Below are 26960 nucleotides of genomic sequence, written 5' to 3'. Positions count from 1 at the left end.
TAAATCAAATTGCCTAGATCAAGAAAAAAATTCATGTTACATCAAATGATTTAAGAATATAAATCCTCTCATCATTTGTTTTAGTTCACTGAAAATTGGCTTGCTTTAGGGTAAACCACAGAAAACCAAATTGGCTGAACCTAAATTAGGATACATTTACTCCTTCTTTGGAATTATATTAAAAACTCCAATATTTAAATAAGTTTTCTGTTTCCAGTGACATGAATAATTTTACTCATTCGTACTTCTTAACAGCCCTAAACTTTATAGCATATATTAAACTTGGAAATTCAGAATGTAGATTCCATATAATTTAATCAGTTTCACAGCTGAAAACTTTAAACTATCCCACAAGCATATAAGGGAATTGTTCAGAAGCGGAGTACAGAAATACAAAAGGCTGTGAATAGAATAAAAATTTAATTATTTGCTTTGAATGATAGACCCTTGATTGCATTATATTCAACCTTCTTAGAAAACTGGCAGGTTTTCTTTATTATCCCTTCTGGAATCTCTCAGTGGGATATAAAGGAGCAGAGAGATTTAATAGCAAAGAGCAAAAGCTAAAGTTGTAAAGATTTTATCATTGAACTCTCTACGTATACGCCTGCTCATTTTCTTTATATGAATGCCATTGTTCAAGCAGGTCACAACTATTCCCATTAAAGTCAAAACTAAGCCTTCTTTGAACTTCCAATAAAATAAGTTCTGACAGCTCGTTTGAAAACAATCCATCTTTTATTAATTATCTTGACTAGAAGATGACATTGAAATCCAGTAATATTTGTACCAAGTAATATTTGTTACAGGCAGTACAAAAATTTGCAAATAAGGATTCATTTGGCAGAAAGATACCTATCTCATATCTCTAAATACTCTCAAATGATTAAGAAAGTAAAAAGGGAAAATGTTTTCAATTTATATACTGGATATTTTATGCAGGGTATCTCTTTTAGGTCTTATTAAGTCTCCTGGTCAATTACAAAAGAAAAGGAAATGTATTCATTATAAAAAAATAATGGGTTCTGGTTGTACAATAAAGAACATGATAGAGCAATTTGCCCTAACTTTTAAGTGGCTGTGGTGTTAAAGTCTGTTGAATCTATAGGAAATTTATGACAACTCTGCTGTTTTCTCACACCTTTCTCCTGTCAGTTACATTACACCTCTCTCACACCAAACAATATTCATTCCTTTACATGCTGTATTTTCGGTGGGTACTTAATTATGCATAATTTAAAAGTTCATGATTTAGCATCTAGTCAAATATAATGCTAGATAGCCCAAATCCATATCATCTCCGTGTGCCCTGAGTACTGACTACTGACTTCCCTGCCCTCAATATTTTTTTTCCACTGTTGCCAGTCATCATCCTTATGAAGGCCAGTTCCAATCATGTCAGTTCCCTGCTCATAAAGAACAGAAGTCCCCAACATTTACAGAAGGATATGAATCAGTTGTAGCTGAACTTATCTTGAACATTCCAAATCAGCATATAAAACCATAAGGTGCTAATTCATTTGTGCTTGAAGGACATAGCAATTAATCAATAGATGATTATGCACGCATGCACGTTTATGCACACAATAGTAAAATAAGCTGTAAACAGTAGAAGTACCTTTATTCTTTTTACTACAAAGTACATTATTTTTATATGAAAACTCAAAAAGTGATATACCCAATTCTTAAACTTTAAAAAAAAAAATTAAACCTGTATTCCTTTGTCAATCTTTTGACATATGGTCAAGGCCTTTGACTATGGGTGAACTAATTGGAATTGCAAGTCATCTAACTCACAGAAACCTCACCCATAGGCATTGACTTAACTGCAGTTAGACCAAGAACACAAAGACACTTGCAAAGAAATCCCAGGGCAGAATCATTCTAGGTTTTACGGCTTCCCCCCAAATTTTGAAAGTTGTTATACCCACATTTAATTCATCTGAAATGTTTTAAGTTGATTGTCCTATATTAAGAATGTTATAAATACTCAGCTTTGCTTTTACAGAAGAAAACCTGTCTCTTTTTGCACTTACAGTTCATCAGCTCATGAAGGTAGGCATAGAACTCAAGGGTGTAAATGACAAACTTGAAGGTAGCATCCTTGCCTCAGGCATTGAGCTCTTGAGTTCAGCAGCCAACAAGCTTTATGGGGGGAATGCAGAGCAGTACTACAAGCTGTCCGTGGTAACTAAGCGAGATTTTAGTCACTGGAGATCTGAGTCCCAATCCTAACCACATTTATTAGTTCTGTCCTCTTCATTAAATCATGAATCTTTATTTCCTCATCCATAGAGTGTATATAAACATATCAACCTATCTCCTGGGTTTCATAAAAGTTTCAAATAAGGCCAGGCATGGTGGCTTACGCCTATAATCCCAGCACTTTGGGAAGCTGAGGCAGGCGGATCACAAGGTCTGGAGGTCAAGACCATCCTGGCTAAAATGGTGAAAGCCCATCTCTACAAAAAATACAAAAAAAAATTGCCAGGCATGGTGGTGCATGTCTATAGTCCCAGCTACTTGGGAGGTTGAGGCAGGAGAATCACTTGAACACAGAAGGTAGATTAGCCAAGATTTGCAACTGCACTCCAGCCTGGGTGAAGAAAGAGGCTCTGTCTCAAAGAAAAAAAAAAAAGTTTCAAATAAGGCCATATCTGAGAATACATTCAGAAGCGTAAAATGACAGTAGTGTCACTTTACATTTTACATTCCATGAAATTCAAGCTCTTCAGGTTTCATCTGTAGTATATCTTCATCTGGTCTAACCTACCACAAATCCTGTGTCTTTTTCTCTTCCTTCTTTCCCCATCCCTCTCACCTCAGGCCACCCTAGGATTCTCCCGTCTCTTACGGACATTCAAATTCTGGCCAAACAAGGCAGTTCATAGTTCCAAGACTATAATCTATGTTTTCACCTGCATGATTCATGCTGCCTTGGCAAAGCAAATATAAACATCCCTCTTCATTTTTAAAGAAACCCTACTCATTCTTCCAAGCACAGCTAAAATACCATCCATTCTATGAAACCTATTCCCTTTCTCCAGCCTGAATAATTCTCTCCTACTCTTCACTATCTCTGCAACTCTGAATCATGCCTTGCATTTTGCCCTGTATTAGTTATTTATAAATACATATTTCTCCCCTACTGGAGGGTTTCTTGAAAGCAAGAACCAATATTTCTCTTTGAGTCTTTCTTCACATGGCCCAGCACAGAGTAGGAATTCCCAAACAGTTCTGGAGTACAAATGAGTCAAATTAGCTGTGAATGATTACTGAAATATTCAATATTGCTTTTCCTTGAGTTGTTTTGGCTTCATGTCATATGAACAAACTTATATATGCAAGAAGATATAGATTAAATGCACGAATTTTCAACCCATTTATTGTGGGTGAAATTATACTGTTTCTATATCTTACTTGATGAAGGACAAATAACCATTATAAACTTACTTCTCTTTTAGTTGATAAGTCATCAGTCAAGATACTCGTCCCCACTTCCCACTTCTCTAGTTTTCTCTTACCCCCAGTTTAAATATTTCCCTGTTCTCACATTTAAATTACATCCTGCTAAACCTGCTGGTAATCTGCCCTAACATGAAAGTATTTATTTTCATTAGTGTGGCAGTTTGCAAAAAAGTGGTCACAAATTCTTCCCACCCCAGTATGCACACCGCTTTGCAGTGTGACTTTGCAACTTCTCACATCCAGTGGTGGAGTCTATTTTTTCACCCCTTGAATCTTGGCTTGTTCATGTGATGTTCTTTGTCCAATGAGATATTTAGCAAATGTAATGTAAACTCCTTTTGCTTTTTAGGACTGCTGTAACAAATTGCTGCAAACTTGACAACTTAAAACAAGAGAAATGTATTCTCTTGCAATTTTAGAGGCTAGAAGTCCAGAAATCAAGATGTCCACATGGCCACGTTTCCCCTTAAAGATGTTAGGGACAATTCATTTGTTGTCTCTTTCAACTCCTGGTGGTTGTTGGCATTTCTTGGCTTGTGGATGCAAAATCCTAATCTCTGTCTTCATCTTCACATGAGTGAAGATGTGAAGATGTATCTTCTCCTTTGTGTGTCTTCTCTTCTGTGTCAAATCTCTGACTTTCTCTTCCAAGGACATACACAGGGCCCATCTGGATAATTTAGGAAGATCTCATGTTGATATCTTTAATTTAATTACATGTGCCAAGGCCCTTTGTCCAAACAAGGTAATATTCACTGGTTCTGGAGGTTGGGATATGGACATATCCTTTTGGGGGTGGCCATTCAATCTACTATACAAGCAAAAACTTCAAAAGGACTTGACCTTTTCAAGTGGCTTTGTTCTCTTGCAATTCTTAAGAATCCTGAAACTGCCACTGTGTGGTGGAACATTAGGTGGACTGCAAGATGATGACAGGCACATGGCCAAGTCATCCCAGTGGCCCTAGCTGATACCCAGTCAATATGCAGGAGTGTGAGTGAAGGCAGGCTAGACCACTTAGTCAAGCTTAGCCACCATCTGCCTATAGAGATGAGCAGAGGCCGTCCAGACAATTTATAGAACCAAAAGAAATAATAAATGCTTATTTGAAGTCACTAAGTTTGGAGGTGATTTGCTCTGCAAAAGCTGACTGATTCAATTTGCCTTTTATCATTGTTTAAATTTTGTCTTCATTTCTCCTCTTTTTGAAATGGAGCCTGCATCTCCTTCTCACACGAACCTCTCATACAGAGAAGGCGATCTAAGAACTTCGTGTGTTTTTTTCTTTTTTATTTTCAGTGTTTAGAATGTAACTTAAGGCTTTCTAATTCTGATTTAAGTTCTTTGTTTCAAACTTCTCCAACTTCACTCTGGCTTCCATCCCAAACATTGAATAGATGGAACCCTTGTTAGGGTGAGCATTTTCCTAAGCATCTTCTCACCTTCTTATCTGAATACGTCACACTGGACCACTCTACTATCCTTCAAAAGATTAGACTTGTGATTTGAGGCACCATCTGTTTGAAAATAACCCCTGATTTTATGGTGGCTGAGAAACAGGCACCTCTGCCAGGACGGTTTTTATCGCAATGGGTACCTGGAGCTGTGGGAACCTCCCTGTCACACTAGGATGGGCAAATAGCTACTATTATTCTTCTGTTCATTTAGACGTGGTAGGATACTTTTGTTGGACATAGGGGTTGCAGTGACTGGGGAGAAGAAAGGTAGAGAGAGGAAGTGAATGGGAAAAGAATCACCAAATTGTCCAGGACAGAAATATTCTGGTAGGGCCTTCAGTCAGGTTACAGAGCAAAGAAGACAAGGCCTGAGAAGGGGTAGGTAAGAACCAGCCTCAATAGGTAAGCTGCTGTATGAACAGGAACCTGTGTGCCTCTCCACCTCCTCATTTCATGTTTCTTTCCCATTCCTCCTCCCGACTGGTTGCTCCCTCATCTGATCTCCCAGTCAATGGCACCACCATTCAAATAATGGCTGAAGAGTCATCCTTGAACCCTCTGTCTTTAGCCTCTCACACCCCAATACCAATTCTTGTTTCTACCTTCAAAACGTATCCACATTTCTCCTTTTTTAGACTACCACCTCACCAACCTAGGTCAAGCCACCCTGCTCCTCATCCGGCCCCCTGAATGGCCTTGCAACTGGTTTCTCGGCCTCTGTTCACAGTTCTCTTCAATCTATTCTCCACACAGCAGCAGAATGGGCTTAAAAAGTAAATCAGATCATGATAACCTCCTGTTCACTATCTTAGAGGCATCCCTTTGCCCACAGGGAAAAAATTCAATTTCTTACTTTTCCTGATTCCTGTGTGATTAGGCTCTTGCCTTTCTCTCAATCTCCCTACCACTCACCCTGTGTTCAACATGTTACACAGTCAGTGGTTGTGGCATTCTGTGAATATGTGAAGACTCTCCTACCTTTGGAATTGTCCTTTTGCTGGGAATATTTCGCTGTCATCTCTTCAAATGGCACTTAGTCTCATTACAGAATTACGGCTCAGATCTCACCTATTCAGGGCAATCTTCCTACCTCTCATAAAGTGGGCAGTCCAGTTATTTCCTAGTCAACATCCATCCTGTTCACTTCATTCTTAGATATATTAAATACTCGTAATGATCCGAATTTCTTTGTATGTGTATAATTAATTCATTATATGTTTTTCATCTGTCATTCCATATAAGAATAAACTTTACAAAGGCAGGGACTTTGCCTTGTTTCCTGCTATGCTACTGGAGCCTAACATAACATCTAGCATATAGGAGGTAGCTGGTAAATACTTGTAGCAGGAATCAAAAGGCTAATTTAACTCATAGGAAAACCGTTCCTATTTTACAGACATGGAAAGTGGTCCATTGATGTTAGCAGATTTGTCTAAGGTCACAGAGTTTGTACAAGGACTTTCCTACTGCACACCCATCCCCAGACCCATAGAACTATGGCTTGGGATTTTTCTTTTCTTTCCTGCATATCCAGTGCTGTAGCTCTAATGCTGATGATTTATTTCTCTCTCCTTTAAAGTAAAAATGCAATTGGATATTTGCTTATTACTCAGCCTGAAAGGATGTCATCATCGTCCTATTCATATTTTAAAATCACATTTCTTTAACAGTAACTCCTTGAAGGCATGAAAATGAAATATATTTCCTTAGCATAATGTTTTTCTTCTGTGACTTCTGAGTTTAAAGTAATGATTTCTCTCTGTGTGATCTGAACAAATATTCTTCATGTAGATAATCTGGGTAATCAAGCACATAGAAAAATTCATATACCTTTTCAATATATCTGAAAAATTTTCCAGTAGAAGTTACTCAGAAGTTATTCTACTAGAAATTTCTACCAAAGCATCAGTTTGGAACGGTATGTTTTTTAAACAGATTGATGAGGCTATGGTACCTGGAACTGTTAGATTCCGGAAAACTAGAGACCACATATGAAGAAGCTGATGTGGAGGGGAAACATAGTGCATATGGATATGGACATATATGTAAATAAAGGGGTGCCTGGAATTTCCTCTCCTATTTGAAGTCCCTTTCTCTAAATTTTAAAGACTTGCTTCATCGAGCTTCTAAGAACGGTTTTTACAGGCTAGAAATAGGGAGTGAAAGGACAAATTGTTTTGAGACAAAGAGGATAGAGTGATGTGTATAGGAATCCTCTGTGACAGTCAATGAGGCAATGAGAGAATGACGATCCATAGAGATCTAACAAAAGCAATGAAATATGTCTTTATGTTGCAGAAGGTAGAGAATGCAAAATATATCTGAAGAATCCTGGGAGAGAATCCATTTCTGCTGCCTCAGTAGCACTCAGAGAAATAAAACGCAGATGTTCAGTTCTATATCATAATACCAGGTCATTTAGATAATTGAAAGGAATTCCAGTTAACAGCAGATTTGAGGTTCAGGTTGTAATCAGACAGAAGTAACACAAAAGATTCATGGAAACAGTAGTGCAGTCTTACACGTTGAGTATAAAATGCCAGCTCTAACTGTAGAGTAATTTTAAAACTGGGATTATGTAGTAAGTTTCAAACTATGTGTTGCAAAATCTTTTTTCTTTTGTTGTTTTTCTAAGGAAAAATGTTTAGGCCTTAATTTTTGGGCAATGGGACAGGGTGATGTTTTTGAGCTTGTGGTGACTGGCTTAGACTAGAGGTTTATGGAAATCAATCTAACATCCCTGACATATTTTGTTTGATCTACACATAAGACAGTATAGCATGTTTATAAGTCATTTCTTCTAAGTAAAGTCAATATGCCATAAAAAGTATCCTATATTTGTGTACTCTGCATATTTATACCACTCTCAAGTAAATTCCTTGAGGAGAAAGAGCTCTAGAAAATATCACTGAATTTCCTTATATGAAAAAAACATTACAAAATGTACATTTCTTCACTTAAATGTATACTCACAAGTTTATGACTAATAGGCTTAACTTTTCTATAGAAAAAAAGTATTATATTTTACGATATGAATTTGAGCTGGAAGAATGAATTTTCTTAATATATAGTCATCTAAGTGATACCATTCTTTAATAGCATTGCAAAATGTTCTTAAGTGAAAAAACAATGTCCAGTGGCTGACAAATGCTGAAATCATTCCAAATAATTGTGCAGCTTAGGTAACTTAAATTGTACTGAAGAATTATCATCATTCACAATCTACTTAAAAGTATAGCTTTCTTACCATAATTATGGGTTATAAAATAACTTTTTAAAATAAACATGTATAATTCAATGGGCGAGAAATGGTCCATGCTTTGCTAAGCATTTTTTCCTTTTTTCCTTTTGCCATTGGACAGCTCAGACTATTTGTACAATAGCAAAAAAGACCACTTGGGGGCAATACAGTAATTGTTTTGCTCCATCTCACAGTTATGTAGATTTCCTTGATGAAAAAAGATTGCTGTTTCTTCTAAATTTGAAACCACATTTTAATATGTGGAAGGAAAAAGGCTGTATTTCATTTTAAACTTACAATGAATAAATCACGTAAGACAAATGCAAGTCAGATTTTTCTCCTGAAGGGAGCAAAAGCCTGTCTTCCTTCAGCAGACAAATCAGTTTTACCTAGTTGGCACATTTGAGGATATTTTATATTTAGAATTTGTCACAGCCTTTGAGACAGATCTCAAGGAATAAAGGATATTGTTAATAAAAATCTCAAAAATGATATACATTTAATAAGTTTCAAAATGTACTGGTAAAAACTTACTCTTTTTCTATACCCAAAGTAAAAGTGTAAAAATCATTTAACTTCCCCACTGAGTACATATTCTGTAATAAACTTAACCATTAAAGCAATTAATTTTTGGAAACAATTACTGCCATTATTTTCACTGTTATTACCTTGCACTCACATACCACTTTGTAAAGGAGTTATTTTTATTACTAACTATTCTTTTCAGCTATTTGATGAGTAGAGTCTCTATTCTAATCCATTTCTCTCTCCCTGAATCTGCTGAATACTAGGTACTATGCCAAGCACTAAAGATTTGTTTCCTACGTAAATGAAGAATAAGCATAATCTCTTCTTTTAAGGATTTCAAAAAGATTTAGGCAAGTAGATTTTCCCTCTTGGTTTTTGTTCTCTTGTTTGCTGACTTTATGTGATTTTTTTTTTTCCTTCCAATATATTTTCCTGTCATCAGAAGATATTTAACATTACCACAGTGATGAAAAACTCAGTTAAGCCTTGTTGTTAAAGTCTTAGGGATAAAGATTTATAAAATTAAATTCAATAACTCTCTAGGTACCTGTACAGAAATGAAAACATTTAGAAGATTGCAGGGAGTTTTGCCTTAATTCATGGTTCATTACCCAAAGATCCATCTTAACAATCCTTTCTGCATGGAGGGTAGTGAAGAAAGGGAATACAGCTGTTCTGTCTTTGAACATCTTTACGGCTTAGCTGGCTCATCTATTAAAGAAATAATAGGAAACTAAAAAATTAAGAGGGTGCTGCTCTCTATAGATGCTTAAAGTGCTTTGAAAGATTGCTTACACTAGACCTCTTTTCCCAGGCTTGGTTTTTACTCTAAACATCTGTTTATTTTATAAACTTGTGATCAGCAAGGCGTAACAGAAATCCAAGTGGCATTACTGTGCTGGCCAATGGCAGAAAGAGGAAGAGCCTGCAGAGATTAATTTTTAAGAGCTTCTGTGAAGTTCATCGGCCATACACTTCCGGGATCCAGTTCAGAGAAACAACACTTGCTCTTTTCAAGTCCTCAACCAGGCCCCATCCTCATCCCAGCATATACCTTCCCTTGATGGCTCCAGGGAGAAGCAGGCTCCCAACAGGACAGGTGAAGGGGAGGAGCTGAGAAGGGAAACACACATTCTATCCTCCAAAGTACTATTGAGGAACTTTTCGATCTTTCAAGCATCCTGAAGGAGGGAAGAATGAATAAACTTACCTCACCTGATTTCACACTGAAATCCCTGAGTATTAGCTCACCTCCATTTTTCTGGATATATAATTAACACTTGCCTACTGATTTTCTAGTATTAAATGCAATAATAATTAGCAAATTCATTCATTAGTGTTAGATTTTACCTTTACGTTGTCAATACATTATATATATATAGTAGGTATATCTACACATATATGTGTGTGTGTATATATATCTACCTATATAAAGCATTATTTTAGTTAATTATATTTGCATATATCTATGCATTCACAACCCTAGTTCAGAAGAGAAAATATGCTTGAATTAACAACGATGGAATATGTAAATCCATACTACTATCTTCTGTTGTAGAACCTGCTCTTAAATCTTATTTTCCCCAAATGGCAGTTTTTAATAAGTTATTATTAATGAGGTACCTTTAATTAAAATGAGGATGATAGACAACGATTCATTGATAAACATTTTTGAGCATCTGCCATGCACCAGGCACTCTGTGAGGCTCTGGAGATGCAGACACATTGCTTGCCTTTTTGAGGCTTAGAGTCATCTGCTTAAGTTATCATTTCGGCCAAATGAAGATGATCATCATTAAAGAATAGTTTTCTTTACATTTAGGATAATAATCCAAGTTCAGCCTTCAGAATTAATGAATGTACAAAATGACGAATGTACAAAATGACTTGACAAATCTTTTAACAGAACTAAGTTGGGAATGAAGGAATGAAATGAATGAGTGAATGAATTGCTTTTAAAAAAAGACACAAAGTTGGCATAAAGAATATTAGTGCAAAATAATTAAATTATTCTACATTAATGTACTTTAAAATCATGTACAGTTACAAGGCAGTCATTCTTTTACTAGAGCAAACGTATATTTGAAATAATATCTAACATCAATGTGGCTGATTATTTTGCAGTTATTGTAAAAGTTTTTAAAGTAAGTCAGCTTTGGTCACAAGTTTATTCAATTACATGCTGGTTATTTATAATTTCTATTTATATAAAAATCATACTTTAAAATGAACACCCTGATGCAATTTTAAAATTTAATTCAAGCAAAAGTAGGTTGTAGGTTAAGTAATACATCAACTCTTTTTACAAACTCTCAGGAGAAGACTTTTATTCACATTCTTTCTACAGCTGACATAAATCTCCTGGGCCTAGCGAAGGGCCAGATGCTCAGTCAAAAAGCCTTTTACAAGGTCTGCTTCATAGCCTGCAGTTTTAGACATAAAATGAAGATCAGGAGAACACTTCCTAAGGTTGAAAAACCATACTGTCACTTCATACCTTCTTCCAAAGACATTACTCATTTTTACCTTGGGAATATATGAGCGATCTCACCCAACATTATCAAAGGCACTGCATAAATATTGACGACAAATGAGGCTAACTTCATCCCTGCAACTGTGTCATGTTTCCAAAATGAATAAGGAATATATGCATCTTTTAAAAAGGAATCTTGTACATAACAACATTCCTTTCTTTGCCACAGTTCTCCTCTGCCCTCTGTGCACATTTGTTGATTGCATTGATGTGAGAGGGAACTGCAGGCACTGGAGATGGAAGAATGGTCCCCTGAAGGCCATTGCAGTGGTGGTAGAGAGCTGGTGATTTAGAACTCACAAATCTGACTTGAAAAAAGGCTATGGTATCCCAGACTTCCCTGTTTCTATCAAAGCGGCCCTTATCTAGAAATTCAGATTATGACCTCTGAATACTGCATTTACTGGAAAACAAATGATCATTTATATAATATTTATCTATATCGTGTATACACCATTGCAAAGTAGAGTGGCTGGCTTACAGCAGTTAGGGATAAAATAGACACAGGCAATTTCTTCACGCATGCAGTTAAAATTTTTTAAATGACCTTTGACTCAATTCAATCGAAGAGACACTTATAGGGAGTTGATTATATGCAAGGAATCATCTTCATATAACTTTATATCTGATGTCAAATATGGAATAGCAACACATCTAACGTCTTCAAATATGGGATGGCTGATCAAACAATGAATTAATTTAATTTATGTCTTGACTGGACAAAATAAGGCTTTTGACAACCTTTTCTGCCAGAAGTCACAAATCTCTTCAGCAATACATTTTCATAAAAACAGTCAGTCAACTATGGTCAGAAGTATAAGGAATCTTCAGACATCATAAAACGTTACAGATATTACAGTTGCCTCTCTGTTGGGTAACTTATTTTGTGATTTACAATGGATGAAGGGATGACTTGTGACTTTTTGCTCTAAGAACCAAATTTAAATTTATGACATTTCTTGCAGTTAATCTATATGACCTGTTTTTTAAGACAGGCATAGATTCATTTAACCAAAAGTTATAGTTAGAATATTTGTGAAAGGGGTTTACTCTTGAATTTATAGATACAAACTGAAGTGTTTTATAATTCAGTTGAGAGCTTTTTAAGGGAAGACATTTTTAAATAAAATATTTCTTAAAATTGGGTTTATTATACTCATCAAGTAAATGATATTGTCTTAACAGCAACAAATAGAGTTGTTTTAAAATCAGATCAAATGATATAGTAAGCATATGTCACATTTGCAATTTTTTTCTTTTTCACATCTTCCTCTGCTTTTAGGTTTGAACATCCTTGGGAAACATCTAATGCTTAAATTTTTAAATACTTTATTCTATAGAAGGTATTAAAAATAGTTTACAAAGTTTCTATTTTCCATTATTCCTCAAATTTGCATTTCTTGATTTTTTTTACTCTCTACAAAGCTTTAACAGATAAAGTATCTCAGCAGAAGACCTAATTGGAAATAAATGAGCTCATAGTTTTATCTGTTATTGCCTTCATACCTTCTTTAGCTGCCAGAATGTTCTATAAATGGCCACTGATAACTAGTTTAGTGGGCTTGCCTCATCACACAGTACATAAATCACTACTGATTTAACTAAGTCATTTGGGCTTTGAATTCAGGACTCAGTACACACACATACACACACACACACACACAAAATTATGTTTTGTGGAATTTGAGAACAGTGTTTAATAACAAGCTGGTATAGCGTGGGTAGTTTTTAAAGTGGGTTTTGGTTTTGTCCTTCACATTAGCAGTGTGAAATTTCTATGTATTTTTTCACATCTAAAAATACCAGGAGAAAGCAGTATTTCTGAGGATGGTTAAGTAATTTAACAGATGAGTTATAATCTATTTGTTTTAACTGAAATAACAAGTACATCAGTTGAAGGGTAAATGAATATCCTCTTGTTTTCTGAAACTTATCTGTATCATCAAGCGTAACTTTGGACTAGTAAGGAAACAATTGCTTTCTCTGCATTGACCCAGGAAGCTGCACTACCTCCCTCTGAGAGGAGATAACAGTATTGTCCAGAATAATCAGGCAAGATCTTGAAAAGATAAATCCCAAGGAGAGGATGAAAATGACAAGAACTACATGCTTTCCTGTGCTACAGCTTCCATCTGTCTCACAGAAAAGACAAACACATGAATAAGAAAGGAAATAGCGAATAAAGCATGAAAATCTAAAGAAAACCAGATCACAAGGAGATTTCTTTTTTCATGATTTATTTTCAGGAAATACATAAATAAATACTATCATAAAAATTAGCCTGTTATTTGTACCAGGGTAGGGGGAGCGGCACTTAAACAAAAAGAGGAAAAATACTTTAAAAATTATTTAAAATATCTAAGAGCTTCAGTTTCCTGTTAAGATGATTCACTAGCCCAGGTGAAATGAGATCCAAGCAATAATTTGATAACAAAGAACAAATAACAAATACTTCTTTGAAAGGGATTCTAGAGCTATCGTGAACTGGTCTGACCAGTGGTAGCCATGGTCAGGGATAAGTGGAGTTGGGGGAGGGGTGTTGTTGGAGGGTACTTGAGGCAACAGGCTGAAGGAAAATGTTTTCGTTTTCCTCCTAACTCTCCCCTGTCTTCCCCTAGGACAATCATTGGTTGCTCCTTCCTTGTTAAGGATGCTAAGCCCAGGCCCGGGATTCAGAGTGCTGAATTTCTTGGGAGAGAGGATGAAAAAAATGTGTGGAGTTACTGGTCACATGTGGCATTCACTCCTCCACCTACTGTCTGTCAACCCTCAGGCTTGATGATGTATAATGGAGGAAGGTGTGCTTCCTCCCAGTGCTTTTATGCCTGAGAGAGTCTATGGGGTGAAATTCTGACCAGGAAAGTTACCTGGCTACAAAGGGAAGCAACCAAAAGTTGTTTCTTCATGTTTGGAACACATTCTCTCCCTTCTCCTTGGATTCACCTGAAAGGACTGACCTTCCCCAAACACTAGACTGGCTGGAATAAATAATGTCTGCAAGAGGACTTAAGCTCAAATGACAATATAGGGAATGCACAAAAAAATACACCTACTTCAAAAGAAAGGCAACCAACTGAACAACATATATTATGCGGTCAAAACTGATAGATGAGGAATTTAAAATAAGCATGAGCAATATACTGAAAGAAATAATAGAAGATAGTAGCAAAATAAAATGTGAAAAAGAAATCATTAAAAAGAACAAAGAGGAATACGGTAAAAACGTTAGAAGTAAATAAAAATATACTAGTTTTTAAGTGAAGGGAAATGAGCATTTAAGTTATACATGCAGCATTAAATAAATAAATGAAATACAAGAAACAACAGATGAGATAGCAGTAAAGCTACAGTGTAAGAAGGATTTTGATATAATTTGGGTATTTGCCCCCTCCAAATCTCAAGTTGAAATATGATCCCCAGTGTTGGAGGTGGGGCCTGCTAAGAGCTGTTTGGGTTGTGGGGGCAGATCACTCATGAAGGGCTTGGTGCCTTCCTGGTGGTGACTTCTCCCTCTATTAGTTCTCAGGAGAGCTTTGTTTAAGAGCCTGGCATCTCTCTTGCTCCCTCTCTCACCATGTGACATGATTTCCCCCACTTTGCCTTCTACCATAAATGGAAGCTTCTTGAGGCCTCATCAGAAACCAAGCAGATGCTGGTTCCATGCTTGTACAGCCTTCAGAACCATGAACTAAATAAACATTTTTCTTTATAAATTTCCCAGCCTCAGATGTTCCTTTATAGCCATGCAAAACAGACTGACACAGATTGTATAATTCAAAAGATAAGATTAAAGAACTCTTAGAAAACAGAAACGCTTCCAGAAAGCAGATAAGAAAAGCCAAATAATATAAATAGAAATGGAAGGATCAAATCTGGTCAACAGAAGAAGGAAGAATAAAAACAGTGAGCAAAAATATTTCAAGAAATCATGAAAACAAATTTTTAGAATTAAATATTAAAGACATCAGACCCAAATTGAAAACACTCGAATCATAAAAGAAACAAGTCCAGGAGGACATTGTAAACAGTGTGGGGAAGTGAGGATGGTAAGTGTCTTGATACAGTTTTTTTTTTGTATTTGAGGTAAAAAGACCAAAAAAAAGGACAAGTGATTATTTCAACCAAAACTAAAAATCTACATTGTGATAATGGGATTTTGGGAAGTGGTACAGAGACCAAAAGAGTCTTGAGAAGGCAAGGTTGGGAAGCAGATGGAAATATTGAAAAGTCTAAGAAATGAACAGGAAAACATAAACATGAGTGCATGTTTTAAATTAACAGTGACCACTGTATGTTACATATGTAAAGAATGCACAACTTTTAAACTTACAGAAGAATATTTAAGCTTTACAGTGAAAAAGGAAACAAAGTTTAAGAGGGAAAAACAAAAGCACACTAAATAAAAAAAAAAGAAGATGCCAGAAATAAATTCTAACAATTTGCTCATGCCTTCTTCTTGAGCTGGAAGATTTTCCAAAATTCAAAATTCAATTTATAAAGGTAAATTTTGAAAAAAATCAAGTTCAATCATTTTTGAATCTGTTGAAACTATGAGAGACCCTGTGCATTCTTTCAGTTTCTTTCCATTTCCTCTTTTTGGTATGCAGAACAATAAAATACTGTAAAATCAAAATTTCTTTAAAATTTATCAAACGTATTGTCATCATTAGATCTCATTTTCCGCCAAGTTGACCTGAGCTACCTTTTATAACTTACTAAACTTTTTGGGATTAAGTTCTTCCCTGAAATCTTTCCTATTATCCTTTATGTCATAGCTTGCTATATTAGGCACACTTGAAAGCTTTATTTTTCACTCAGCAAATATTCCATATTGACTGGTGTAATGAACTAGCATTATGCTTCCTAAGGGTGAAGCAAAAAGCACAAAGGCAAAATTGTATTTCCATTTGTTGCTTTGACTATATTTTTCTCGAATAAGTGAAAAATTAAGAAAAACAGAGTATAGCTGTGAACTAGCTCTATAATAAGTAGATCAAAGAATTGAACTATCACGATGAATCGAGAAAAAAGAATGCAGCCTTTGTGATCCCTAGTGAATTAAGCTGCTTCCAATTCATTTTTAAACCTGCACCTATTAAATGAAAATCTTTTCTTGCAGCAATAAAAAAGATGTGATCTTTGTTCAATGGGATTTGATAACCATAAAGGTGGGAAGATGGCAGCCCAACTCACTTTACTTCAGCGTACTTGTGTGAAATAATAGCTTCAACTGAGAGCTTACCTTGACAGTGAAGCGTTTTTTCTTTGGCGGATTCCAAACTGTGCCAGTTGAATGAATGAATGCACGCAAAGGGGTTAAGGATGTCACCAACACATACGCTTTAAGAATCACAGATAGATCTTCGGCTCGAAAGATTGTTTCATGTGGAGCAAGGACTGTCGTTTCATTCCTAAAAAAATAAAACAACGTAGTTAGTGCTCCCTAACGTAGGGTTGAGTATGTAGTTTGCAAATTACCTTCAAGCTTTGTAAACTGCTTCTAGCCTTTGTAGGACGCCCACCTTCAGTGTGTGGATTTCCTTGAACAATTTCAATTGCTTATTAGCATCACCACCAGGTGGTGGAGAAGTACAGCTAGAATGAGTCAAACTGATAATAGTTCCCCACTCCGCCAGATTTAATCAAAGTATTTTTAAAAAGTAAAAAAGGTGGCTGGGCCCAGTGGTTTATGCCTATAATCCCAGCACTTTGGAAGGCCGAGACGGGCGGATCAGGAGTTCGAGACCAGCCTGGCCAACATAGTGAAACCCCATCGCTACTAAAAATACAAAAATTAGCCAGACATGGTGGCAGGTGCCTGTAGTCCCAGCTACTTGAGAGGCTGAGGCAGGAGAATCACTTGAACCCGGGAGGCGGAGGTTGCAGTGAACCGAGATCGCATCACTGCACTTCAGCTTGGGCAACAGAGTGAGACTTTGTCTCTCAATAAGTAAATAAGTAAGTAGGTAAATAAATAAATAAATAAATAAATAAAATAAAAAGGTGGAAAGATAGCATGTAGAATAAAGTTGAATTTAAAAAATAAATATATAAATTAGTCACAGTACCCAAGACCTCAGATGCACGGTACCATTGCAACAGTAGTGATATAAATTACAGTTTGAGTGAAACTTTCTAAAACCTTCTACCTCTGCCTACCTTTGCTCTATTTTTTCTTCTCTAGAAAAATGTGTTGTTTTTACACAGTGAACAGGTCACCAAGAATATGTGAAAATACTTTGCCCACTAGTTCAATCTTACCTAATGTCCCTACTCCCAGATAATGACGAGTTAACTTAAGGGATTGAATGTTAAAAAAAACAAACAAACAAACAAAAAAAGAAAACACTTCAGGCTACAAAGGAAAAGTAACACCAGTTTAATATTTTGTAATGAAACAAATATGCTTTCATCATAAATAATACCAAAATATATAATTATTTGCTTTTCTACATAATATTTCTAAATGTTAAATATCTAAGTTTGATCAATGAAAGGACTGTGCTATTTATTTATATATATATATATATATATATTTTTTTTTTTTTGGAGACAAGGTCTTGCTGTCACTCAGGCTGGAGTGAAGTGGTGCGATCACAGCTCACTGCAGCCTCCACTTCAAGGGTTCTCCTGCCTCAGCCTCCTGAGTAGCTGAGACTACAAGCATCCACCACCATGCCTGGCTAATTTTTTTTCTATTCTTTGTATAGATGGATTCTCGCTATGTTGCTCAGGCTGGTCTTAAACTCCTGGGCTTAAGTAATTCTCCTGCCTTGACTTCCCAAAGCACTCGGATTCCAGGCATGAGCCACTGCACCTGACCTAGTTTTAACTTTAAAATTCTAGGTTGGCACAAGATGCATACGATTCTTAATAAATACTATTAACTGTTTAAATACTACTTAATAATTATAAAATTAGATAAGGCAAACTTATTTGTGTCTTGGATAAGATAATTAAAACCTCTTAATTTTTCACTATAATTTATCTACATTATAAAATCCTTTCCCTGGAGGAAACTTGGATAACTTGATATATAGCAGATACTTTCTTAGATGCTAAGAGCCATTAAAAAAAAAATAGCAAAAAGAATGCATCCAGTCATATTCATAGTCTAAGGCAAAGTCATTTGAGTATAAAATGGAAGCTAAAATTTTATAGTTTTGCATTGTCAAGGTTTTAAATTCAATTTCCTTTAATGTAACTTACTAGATAAGAGTCCAATTTACCCAAATGTTTATTCTCTGGCAGGACAGGTTTGAATTAATCTAGGAGAAAGTCATTGATGGCATTCTTTATTTAAAAAGGAGAGCTGAAAATTTATGTAAGAGAAACTAATAATTCACACTTGTGAACTCCCCATATCTGTTCTGTGCTTTTCTCTTGTTAGCCGTCTCCTAAAATGCATGCTGGTTATAACAATTCACACTGATTAGCTTACAGCTGTTCATGTCTCCAGTCCTCTGGTTTCCACATACGTGGCTTCACTGTTTTTAAAAGGTGACTTGAAGCACTCGGCTTTAATTGTATTCCCTGATCCAGACACACAGAGGGACTCACTGGAAGTTGCGATTCTGAAAAGATTCAAGAGAGCAGAAGACAGTCATTTTATTGTTTCTTTTTGGAACTGCTTTGAAAATAGAGTATGCTGTGTTAAACTGCAGGGTACATGAGAAATATGCAACCATTTTTCTCCCCATTCTGAGTCAAACTTGGCTCCACTAAGTATGAATGCATATTTAGAGAGGCCTTTGTTTGCCATATGTTCTCTTACTACAGAGGAGGAAAACAACTGTAACAATTAATTTCATTTTCTTGCTCAGAACGGGAGGTAGATATAATGTCTCTAACTGTCCAACATCAAGCTGATCTATCCTACAAAGTTGAGGGATGCATTCTCAATGAGGGGGTGGTGGCTGTAAGAGCAGACTTTTGTTTGTGATGAGAATATTACATAGAAAACTTGAGCTGATTCCGACAATACAATGCTGATATACTAAAGTTTGTTATGCTTCGTGACCTTGGGAATCTCAACAACAGGGCTTTATTGTCTAATAAAATATTAATTATTGCGTTTTAAGGTATATAAAAATAAAGAACAATAATAATGCTTTACTTAAGAACACACATATTGACATGCTTAAAAATAAAGGTATTGCATATACATGATTACAAAAATCAAATATTACAGAAAGCAACCAAATGAGCAGAAAAAGCATCCTCCAATCCACTTCTATCTAGAACCTCTTCCCACCAAAAACCAATGCTTATATATTAATTTTTAAAATCTGAATAAGTACATTGGGTCAGATGCATATATTTCTTCAATACAAAAGTTGATGTACAATACATCAACAAAATATCAAATACAAAATATCAATGTATCTACATGAACCTATATATGTATGTATTTGTTTGTTTTTTTTAATTATCCCAAAGAGGTGTTATAATAATATATGTCTGGCTTATTTATACCTACTAACCCATCCTGGCATCCTTTCCATATCAGCATATTCAGAGTTATTTCATATATACCTCTTAATAGCTTAGGGTGCTTCATTAAATAAATATACATTTGATTTAGCCATTCTCTATTGTTGTGTATTTAGATTATTTTTGTAATGTTTTTCTTTTGCTATTTCAAAAGCACTGCAATGAATACTCTTATACATCTATTTTGGTGTACTTTTACAAATTTGTCTAGTGGCAGATTCGCATTGGTATGTGCAATTGTCAGGTCAATGGCAAATGCCCTGCAAATTTGTTAGACATGGCCAGATTGCCTCCCAAAATGGTTGCTCCAATTTCCACACTCTCCAACAGTATCTGGAAGTTGTTTTCCTAATCCCAGGTCACAGTGCTTTATTTTTTAATTATATAATTTATCTAGCTCTCAAAATAGAACAAAGCCTTTAAATTATTTTTCCCCTTTGTGCACATTTCATCAATACTAACATAGTCTAATTTAAAACACTTCACACTCTTAAGTAAAAGTCAGCAGAAGTCAAGCTGTTCAATGTATTCCCATATCTCATTATTTAGCACAGTGTGATCTTGCTCCAAAAAGGATAACTTATTTGTAAGTTTTTCCTTTTAATGAAGTTCTAATACATCATAATAAAGGAAATATTCAAATGGCTTTGGTTTTGGAGATGATAAATGAACAGCCATTAATTTATTTTCTTGAGAATCACAACTTTTAAAAAGTTGAAATGTTTATGTAAGCCTTTAAATTTGCAGTAAGAAAATACGTGTTCTTAATTAAAATTTTACTAAATAGAGTTATGTTTTCAGAGTATATTACTAGGACAAGTTTTGTGTCTCCAAAGAGCTGATTTGGAGGCTTCTTTTGTAAAGTATGAGAAAAAGTATGATTTACTCTGATTTCCCTTTTACTTTGCTGCCAAAAAGCACAGAATTGATTTCAAACTCAAGCACAGTTGACATTAAAGAAGCTAGACATATTAAGTTTTTCGCCAAGATAATATCTCAATGGTTTTGAGGAAGTTGTCAAAAAACATGTCAAAAGAATAAACAATTTTATGTCACTTTTTTCTGGTTTAGCTCAAGTGGAGCCATACATGACACTGAAGGGGTCCAATACAGGAATTGCCAAGACTATGTCAGATTTCCACATGAATCTCTGAAACTCTGATCGGATAATGGAAATGAATACTGAGCAAAATAACTTTACCTTTATTTTTATATTTATACATATATCAATACATTCTAGGCTTCCTATTATATTATTCCAGGCTTGGATGTTACTTTTTATTATTCTAATAGAAAAAAAAAAAAAACTCTGTAACTAGCTGTCCCCTCTAAAATTATTCTCATTTAACTTGATTATAGCCACAACTCAGATATAAACTTCATTCATATCTTTAAAAGCTGCAAATGCATTTTATGGAATTTCATAAATAATCGTGTACACATTTTGGTGTCCTAGGCTATCATTTAACAGATAAAGGTATGCCTGGAGCAATATGTCTTGTATCTTTCATCTGGCATAGCCTTCAAGGGCTCTCTCAACAGTCCAGTCTAATCCATTTATTATTCCATTCCCTTTCTCCATGGCCCAACCAACACACTCAAAGAGCCTAGAAATCTCCTACAAACAATGCTCAAAAGACCTTCTGCTTTTGGAAAGGATTTGGGTGATGAGGCTGTATGACACAGTCTTCCAAACAGCCTAGTTCATTAACATATACTTGTTAAAAATGTTAAAGTAACTGAATATGGAATACCTAGCGTGACTCTTTAGGGCTTTCCTGCCCCATGATATGCAGACTGAATAGAAAGTAGATTAAAATGTGAAATATCATATGGTGAATAGTGCTGTACTTTTATTTATTGGCTACTCTTAGCTTATTTTAGAGAGCCCTGAAGCCTGTAACTGTATAATCAGCAAAGTTTACGCAGAACAAAAGTGAACAATTTGTTAGGGATGCATGAAACCTGCTTTTCAATACCTTTTAATATCTGGTTGGGGAAAAAGTATTATGAAAATGATGATTAAACCAGAAACAGGAGACCTGGGCTTTCATTTTGGTTCTTGCCAACCAACAATTAATAGACTTGTGACTTTGTTAGGAAGCCTTCTAAAATCCAGCACGTAAATCCCATGAGTCTTCTGAACTTCCCACATCACTGAACACTATAGTGACTAAAATAAGCACTAAAGTAAGTGCTCAGGAAATATTTGAAATACTTGTTCTAACAATGAACTTGTTTTGGGGGGTTAAGTCAATCTATGGCTTAACAAAATCATATTCCAATGAATTAAAAACATTTTATTTGATTATTTCTTTCCCTTCTATGTGGCATATGAATATATACACCACAGTCAAATATTAAACACTGAAAAAACACTTATACTGACAAAAATTAGCTACCAAATTTATATTGCATTTGATTTAATGTTTTGCCTTACAGCTAATAATTAATAGGGAAGTAATAATAAAAGTATAATTATATTTCACAGATATTTGAATATTGTCTTGCATTTTCATATTAGAAAACTAGATTTAGCTAGCATTTTCTTATTTCAAAATTTTCAATAAAGATAAAGGCCTTACTTAATAATTAGCAATTAGTTTTGAGATTAGAAGTGTAAATAAGTACCATTTATGAGTATATTAATCATTCCTCCTGCCTGAGGGCATTGATAAGTCTTAGAACTTAGCCTACAGGTATAAAAGCTCTGCAAATATAACCTCAGAACTTTCACATATAGTAAATAGAAACTGATATATGCACAAACTTAAGTGATAGCCAGGAAATCACTCTGTCAGTCAGGGCCCCAGAAGACAGTAGAGTCAAAGGAGTAACTGAAGAGACTATTAACCACGAGACAATGAAAGAAGGACTGCTAACAAACACAAGGGTATAGTTCAGGAAAATCAACAAGGGGTAGAGGAGCTCCCTAGGACAGACAAAATGGGAAGCTTTTACCACTCTTAGCCCAGGAAGGAGACGTTTCCAGAACCAGGCAAAAGCATTGTTATAGGAAAGGCCATTAAGAAAGACTGTGGCTACAGGTAGAAGAACACAGCCACTTTCAAGCCAGGGTCCAGAGGGGAAGGAGCCAGGCAACAAATACTCCCAAATTATTTCCTCCTGTCCTCAACCTCTCGCTAGATGCCAGGGGACAAGGGATGCCCTGTGGAGGACGGCTCCCTGGAGAAGGGTGTAGAGTGAATCCGAGGGGCAAATAGAGAATATTCAGCACAAACTCTACACAGTACTTGGTAAATACAAGTTTTGGCCTTAGTCTTCTCAGTAGCCACATGTCCTAGAGAAACAAACAACTGTGTGTGTGTGTATGTGTGTGTGTGTCTGTCTGTGTGTGTGTAAAAAGAAAAAAGGAGCAATATTAGCTTTGATTTCAAATAAGAGCATTCAGATATGGCAGCAAGGGATAGCATAGGTTGAGCCACATAAAATTGCCTTTTGTTAGGTAAAAAAAAAAAATTGTTGAATGTTGATCAAATATCAGCAATTTCATAATACTCAATCTAATTTTTTTTTCCTTCATCATGATGCCTACAGTGGGGAAGAAAGAGTGACTAAACATACTACTGTGAAAAACAGTTACAGTGGCTAGAATGTCAGTGGGTAGAAATGGCAAAAAGGGGACCTTGAAATCATTCAGTGAGTGTTTGGCTCATGCTTTGAAAACAAGAGAAGCCTAGTCTAAGTTGTGCCAGTTGCTAGAAGAGAACAAAAATCTTCAGCTCTGAATCTGTTTTCTCTTTGTATGATGCTGAAAAAGTCTAGCAGCAAGTAGACTAAAAGAATAAGTAGATGGTGTCTAAGTTCCTTTGCAATCTTCAATCTCTGTGATCCTAGATACAAAGTTATGATTTAAATATGTGCTATAAATGGCCTAATGGAGAAGTGGCCAGGGTCTCAGCACCAGGGCTGAAATGCAGTCCCTCTGTGAATCTGTCATGTTCTGGTAATTGTGAGTGCTCCACAGGGTCAACCAGCTCCAGTTTCATTTGAGTGAGACACACTAAATCTTGTGGGAAGAGGCTGTAGCTGAAGAAGCTCCTATCCCCTAACTAGTATTTGAGGAGCATCAACCACCCTTTCACCTCTTATGCAGTGTATAAAATGGTGAGAAAACATATCCCAAGGTAGAGTCGAGGTTACAAGCTTGATCACTCATTGGAAGTTAGAAGGTAAGGGTTATTTTGAGTGCATCTAAGGGTATTCTCAGTTCACTAGACTCTAAGCTCCATGATGGTAGAGATTCTAATTTTTTTTCTCCACTGAATGACTAGTGCCAAGCACATCAAGCACATCCTGGCAGTTAATTTAGGATCTCAGATACATCTATACTTAATACATGAACTCTAATTTCTTCTTACCCAAGTAACCAGATGTATTTGCAGAAATGAAAAGAGTAAACAAGCCAACTGCTGAGCCACTTCACTGGATTTGTACAATGCAAATTTATTGTTCAGACCTAGGAAATGTGTATAACACGGGATTGGTTTTCTCTCGCTACCACAATGTAGTGTTAGATTGGCACAATACTATATACACAAGAGTAGGTTGTAACAATCGTACCAAGGATGCCCCAGGAAGGGACCCACAGCTCAGAGATTAACTATTTAAGACCAAGAGGCCTAATATCGGCAAAGACCCCTGGAACCCACAGTGAGCACGGGAAAGCATAGGAGAGAATGTCACCAGCATGCAGCCAAAAGGAAGGCTGCTCCTTACAGGGATACTGAGAAAGTGAAGGATTTGGGGACCTAGGGTTCATTTGTTTTACCAAATTGCCTGAAACTGAGCCCAAGAAAACATGGGGGAAAACAATAAAGATGCATATTCTTATTTGTCCAGCACATTTTAAATAGTTGCTAAATAATATTTTTCCAAAAATATTTTACAAATAATATTATAAATAACATTTATTTTTAAAAATACTAATTCATGTCTATTAATAGATGCCTATATAGGTATAATTATGAGTTAATTTCTTTACTTTTCTAAATTCAGTCTCTTTATCTGGAAAATTAGAATAATAAGAATAGTAATAATAATAACTTACCTCATGTGGATGCTGACAGAATTAAATATGAAATCCCCTTAAAGTGCTTTGCACAGCATTTGACTTATATGCTCAAAAAGTGTTACACAGTTACTACTATTAAACAGTAGTTTAATATAGATTTTTTAAAAATCTAGAAATCTTGTTTCTAACTTCGGAAATTTCAAAGAGTAGCTACAATGTTATTCCCTTTGAGTTTAACACTAAGAGGTTCCCACCACTACTCACTATCAGATAAAAGCGAATCCATTAAATCCTCTTACAGCATTCTTAAACATCTGGTATTTGACATTACTCTCTTAAAAACAAGACCAAAATAAACCATAGTATCTTTACTTATACATGGCCTGTAAAGACACACTGTGTTTTTAGTGATCCTCCTCAAATTTAGCATTGCAGTATCTCAGGAAAGCAATTAATTTCTTGTTCTGTTCCACTTCTTTAAAGGAATTCTGTATTAGGTTACTATGGATGGAGTAAACCTAGGACTGAGTCAGTTACTTCAGTATGTTTTTCTCAGTTACTGCAGTATGTAAGTCTGTTCCTCTGTATTTTGTTCAGAGACATACTTCTTTTAAAGCAACCAACACAAATTAAAACAGAAATAGCTTGTAGTCAACAGATTTATGACACCTAGACAAAACTCTGCAAACTATTTCAGACCTACACTTCAGCTTAAATAGTAAAATTTGGGGATCTGTGTACTCTGAACAATTCTATGCTTTGCCTTTTTTTTTTTTTCTTTAGATAGAGTCTCGCTCTGTCACTCAGGCTGGAGTGCCAGCGGCAGGATCTTGGCTCACTACAACCTCTGCCTTCTGGGTTCAAGTGATTCTTGGGTCTCAGCCTCTTGAGTAGCTGGGATTATAGGCAACTGTCACCATGCCTGCTTAATTTTTGTATTTTTAATAGAGATGGGGTTTCACCATATTGGCCAGGCTGGTCTTGAACTCCTGACTTCAGGAGATCTGCCCTCCCTGGCCTCCCAAAGTGCTGGAATTATAGCCATGAACCACTGCACCTGGCCTAAACACATCGATTCTTTAATAAATTTTTACTTTCATTTTACGCAAATAGCATTGGCCGGAGTATCTCTGAGAGAATGGATATACCAAACACATAAAGGTATTATTAATACAGAATTCTAGCCTCAACCTAGGCAACTCATAATTCATTTATCAACATCTGACATTATTGTATTACTACTTGTGTGACTTTGATAACAATATTTTATTCTCTATGGTTTCAGAATATCTTTCATATGATGTTATCATACCAGTGTACATCAAACCACAAATACGAATAGCATGGTATTTCTATACAGTACTCTTGGCAGAAAACCAGTAACTTTCACTTTGTTATAGGAAATGAAGTGTAGTCCGTGTCCCAGTGGAAGTGGAGACACAATTTGACCCATAAAAATGACCAGATCAATGACACAGCAACGTGCTCTAAAGGGGTAGTCATTGTATAAAATTTCCACCAACTAACCAATCAATCAAATGCTTAGGGAGCACTCAGTAAATGCAAGCCATGAATGCTTTTCTTTCTAGTCTTTTTCAGTGGAAGTGTCAAAGTCATGCAATTCTACAGAAATAATTTTCCCCATGGACCGCTCTATGTTTTGACCATGACCACATAAGAACCTTGAGTTCTGCTCATTCTTCTCAGTTATAAAAGCTGTGTCTAGACTACTACTTCAATTTTCTTGCCCTATGATTTTGCTGCAATGATCAAATAGCATGAAAGACTGTTTTATTACTTTATGGCAGCTTAATTTTCCTTTGATGGTTTTCTGCATGAATTTTCCAGGGGAACTGACATTTTTTTAAAAAAGAAAAATGCTTGACTACTGCAGCAAGACCAAAGGTGGATAATTTAGTATAAATTAATGAGCATCATTAATAACAATTTAAAACACAACCTCCAAAAAATATTCATACATAGAGTGAAACAAATATGATAATAGAATGGCAGCCTAAACCCACCCACTGTGAAAAGTAGTTTATTAATTGTAAACCTTTTTCTCAGGAATATTTTCTGGAGTAGCTATCAGATATTATTGAAATAATTTAAGTCAGAATAATAACTTACTAGAACGCTATAACAGTGATTCCAAATTTTATATAATATTTTATTTATATACATATATATATGAGAAAGTCAATT

The 26960-nt window shown here is 35.6% G+C and overlaps 1 protein-coding gene across 9 annotated transcripts in view; it reads right to left on the bottom strand.

Moving 5' to 3' along the window:
* The window catches only part of CPED1 (cadherin like and PC-esterase domain containing 1), a 310851-nt gene that overhangs the window by 185955 nt on the left and 97936 nt on the right, over positions 1-26960 (bottom strand). For all 9 annotated transcript variants that reach the window (XM_038004438.2, XM_038004435.2, XM_038004436.2 and 6 more), the window contains 2 exons: positions 18669-18801; positions 16470-16638 (listed from right to left, as the gene is read on the bottom strand). In XM_038004438.2, coding sequence (XP_037860366.2) covers positions 16470-16638; positions 18669-18801 — 302 coding nt within the window. The remainder of the gene's footprint in view (positions 1-16469; positions 16639-18668; positions 18802-26960) is intronic.

This window comes from Chlorocebus sabaeus, chromosome 21 (assembly GCF_047675955.1).
Source record: "Chlorocebus sabaeus isolate Y175 chromosome 21, mChlSab1.0.hap1, whole genome shotgun sequence".
In the NCBI taxonomy this organism is placed as follows: domain Eukaryota; kingdom Metazoa; phylum Chordata; class Mammalia; order Primates; family Cercopithecidae; genus Chlorocebus; species Chlorocebus sabaeus.
Note: the sequence above shows the minus strand (reverse complement) of the source record. Positions and strands in the feature narration are given on the sequence as shown.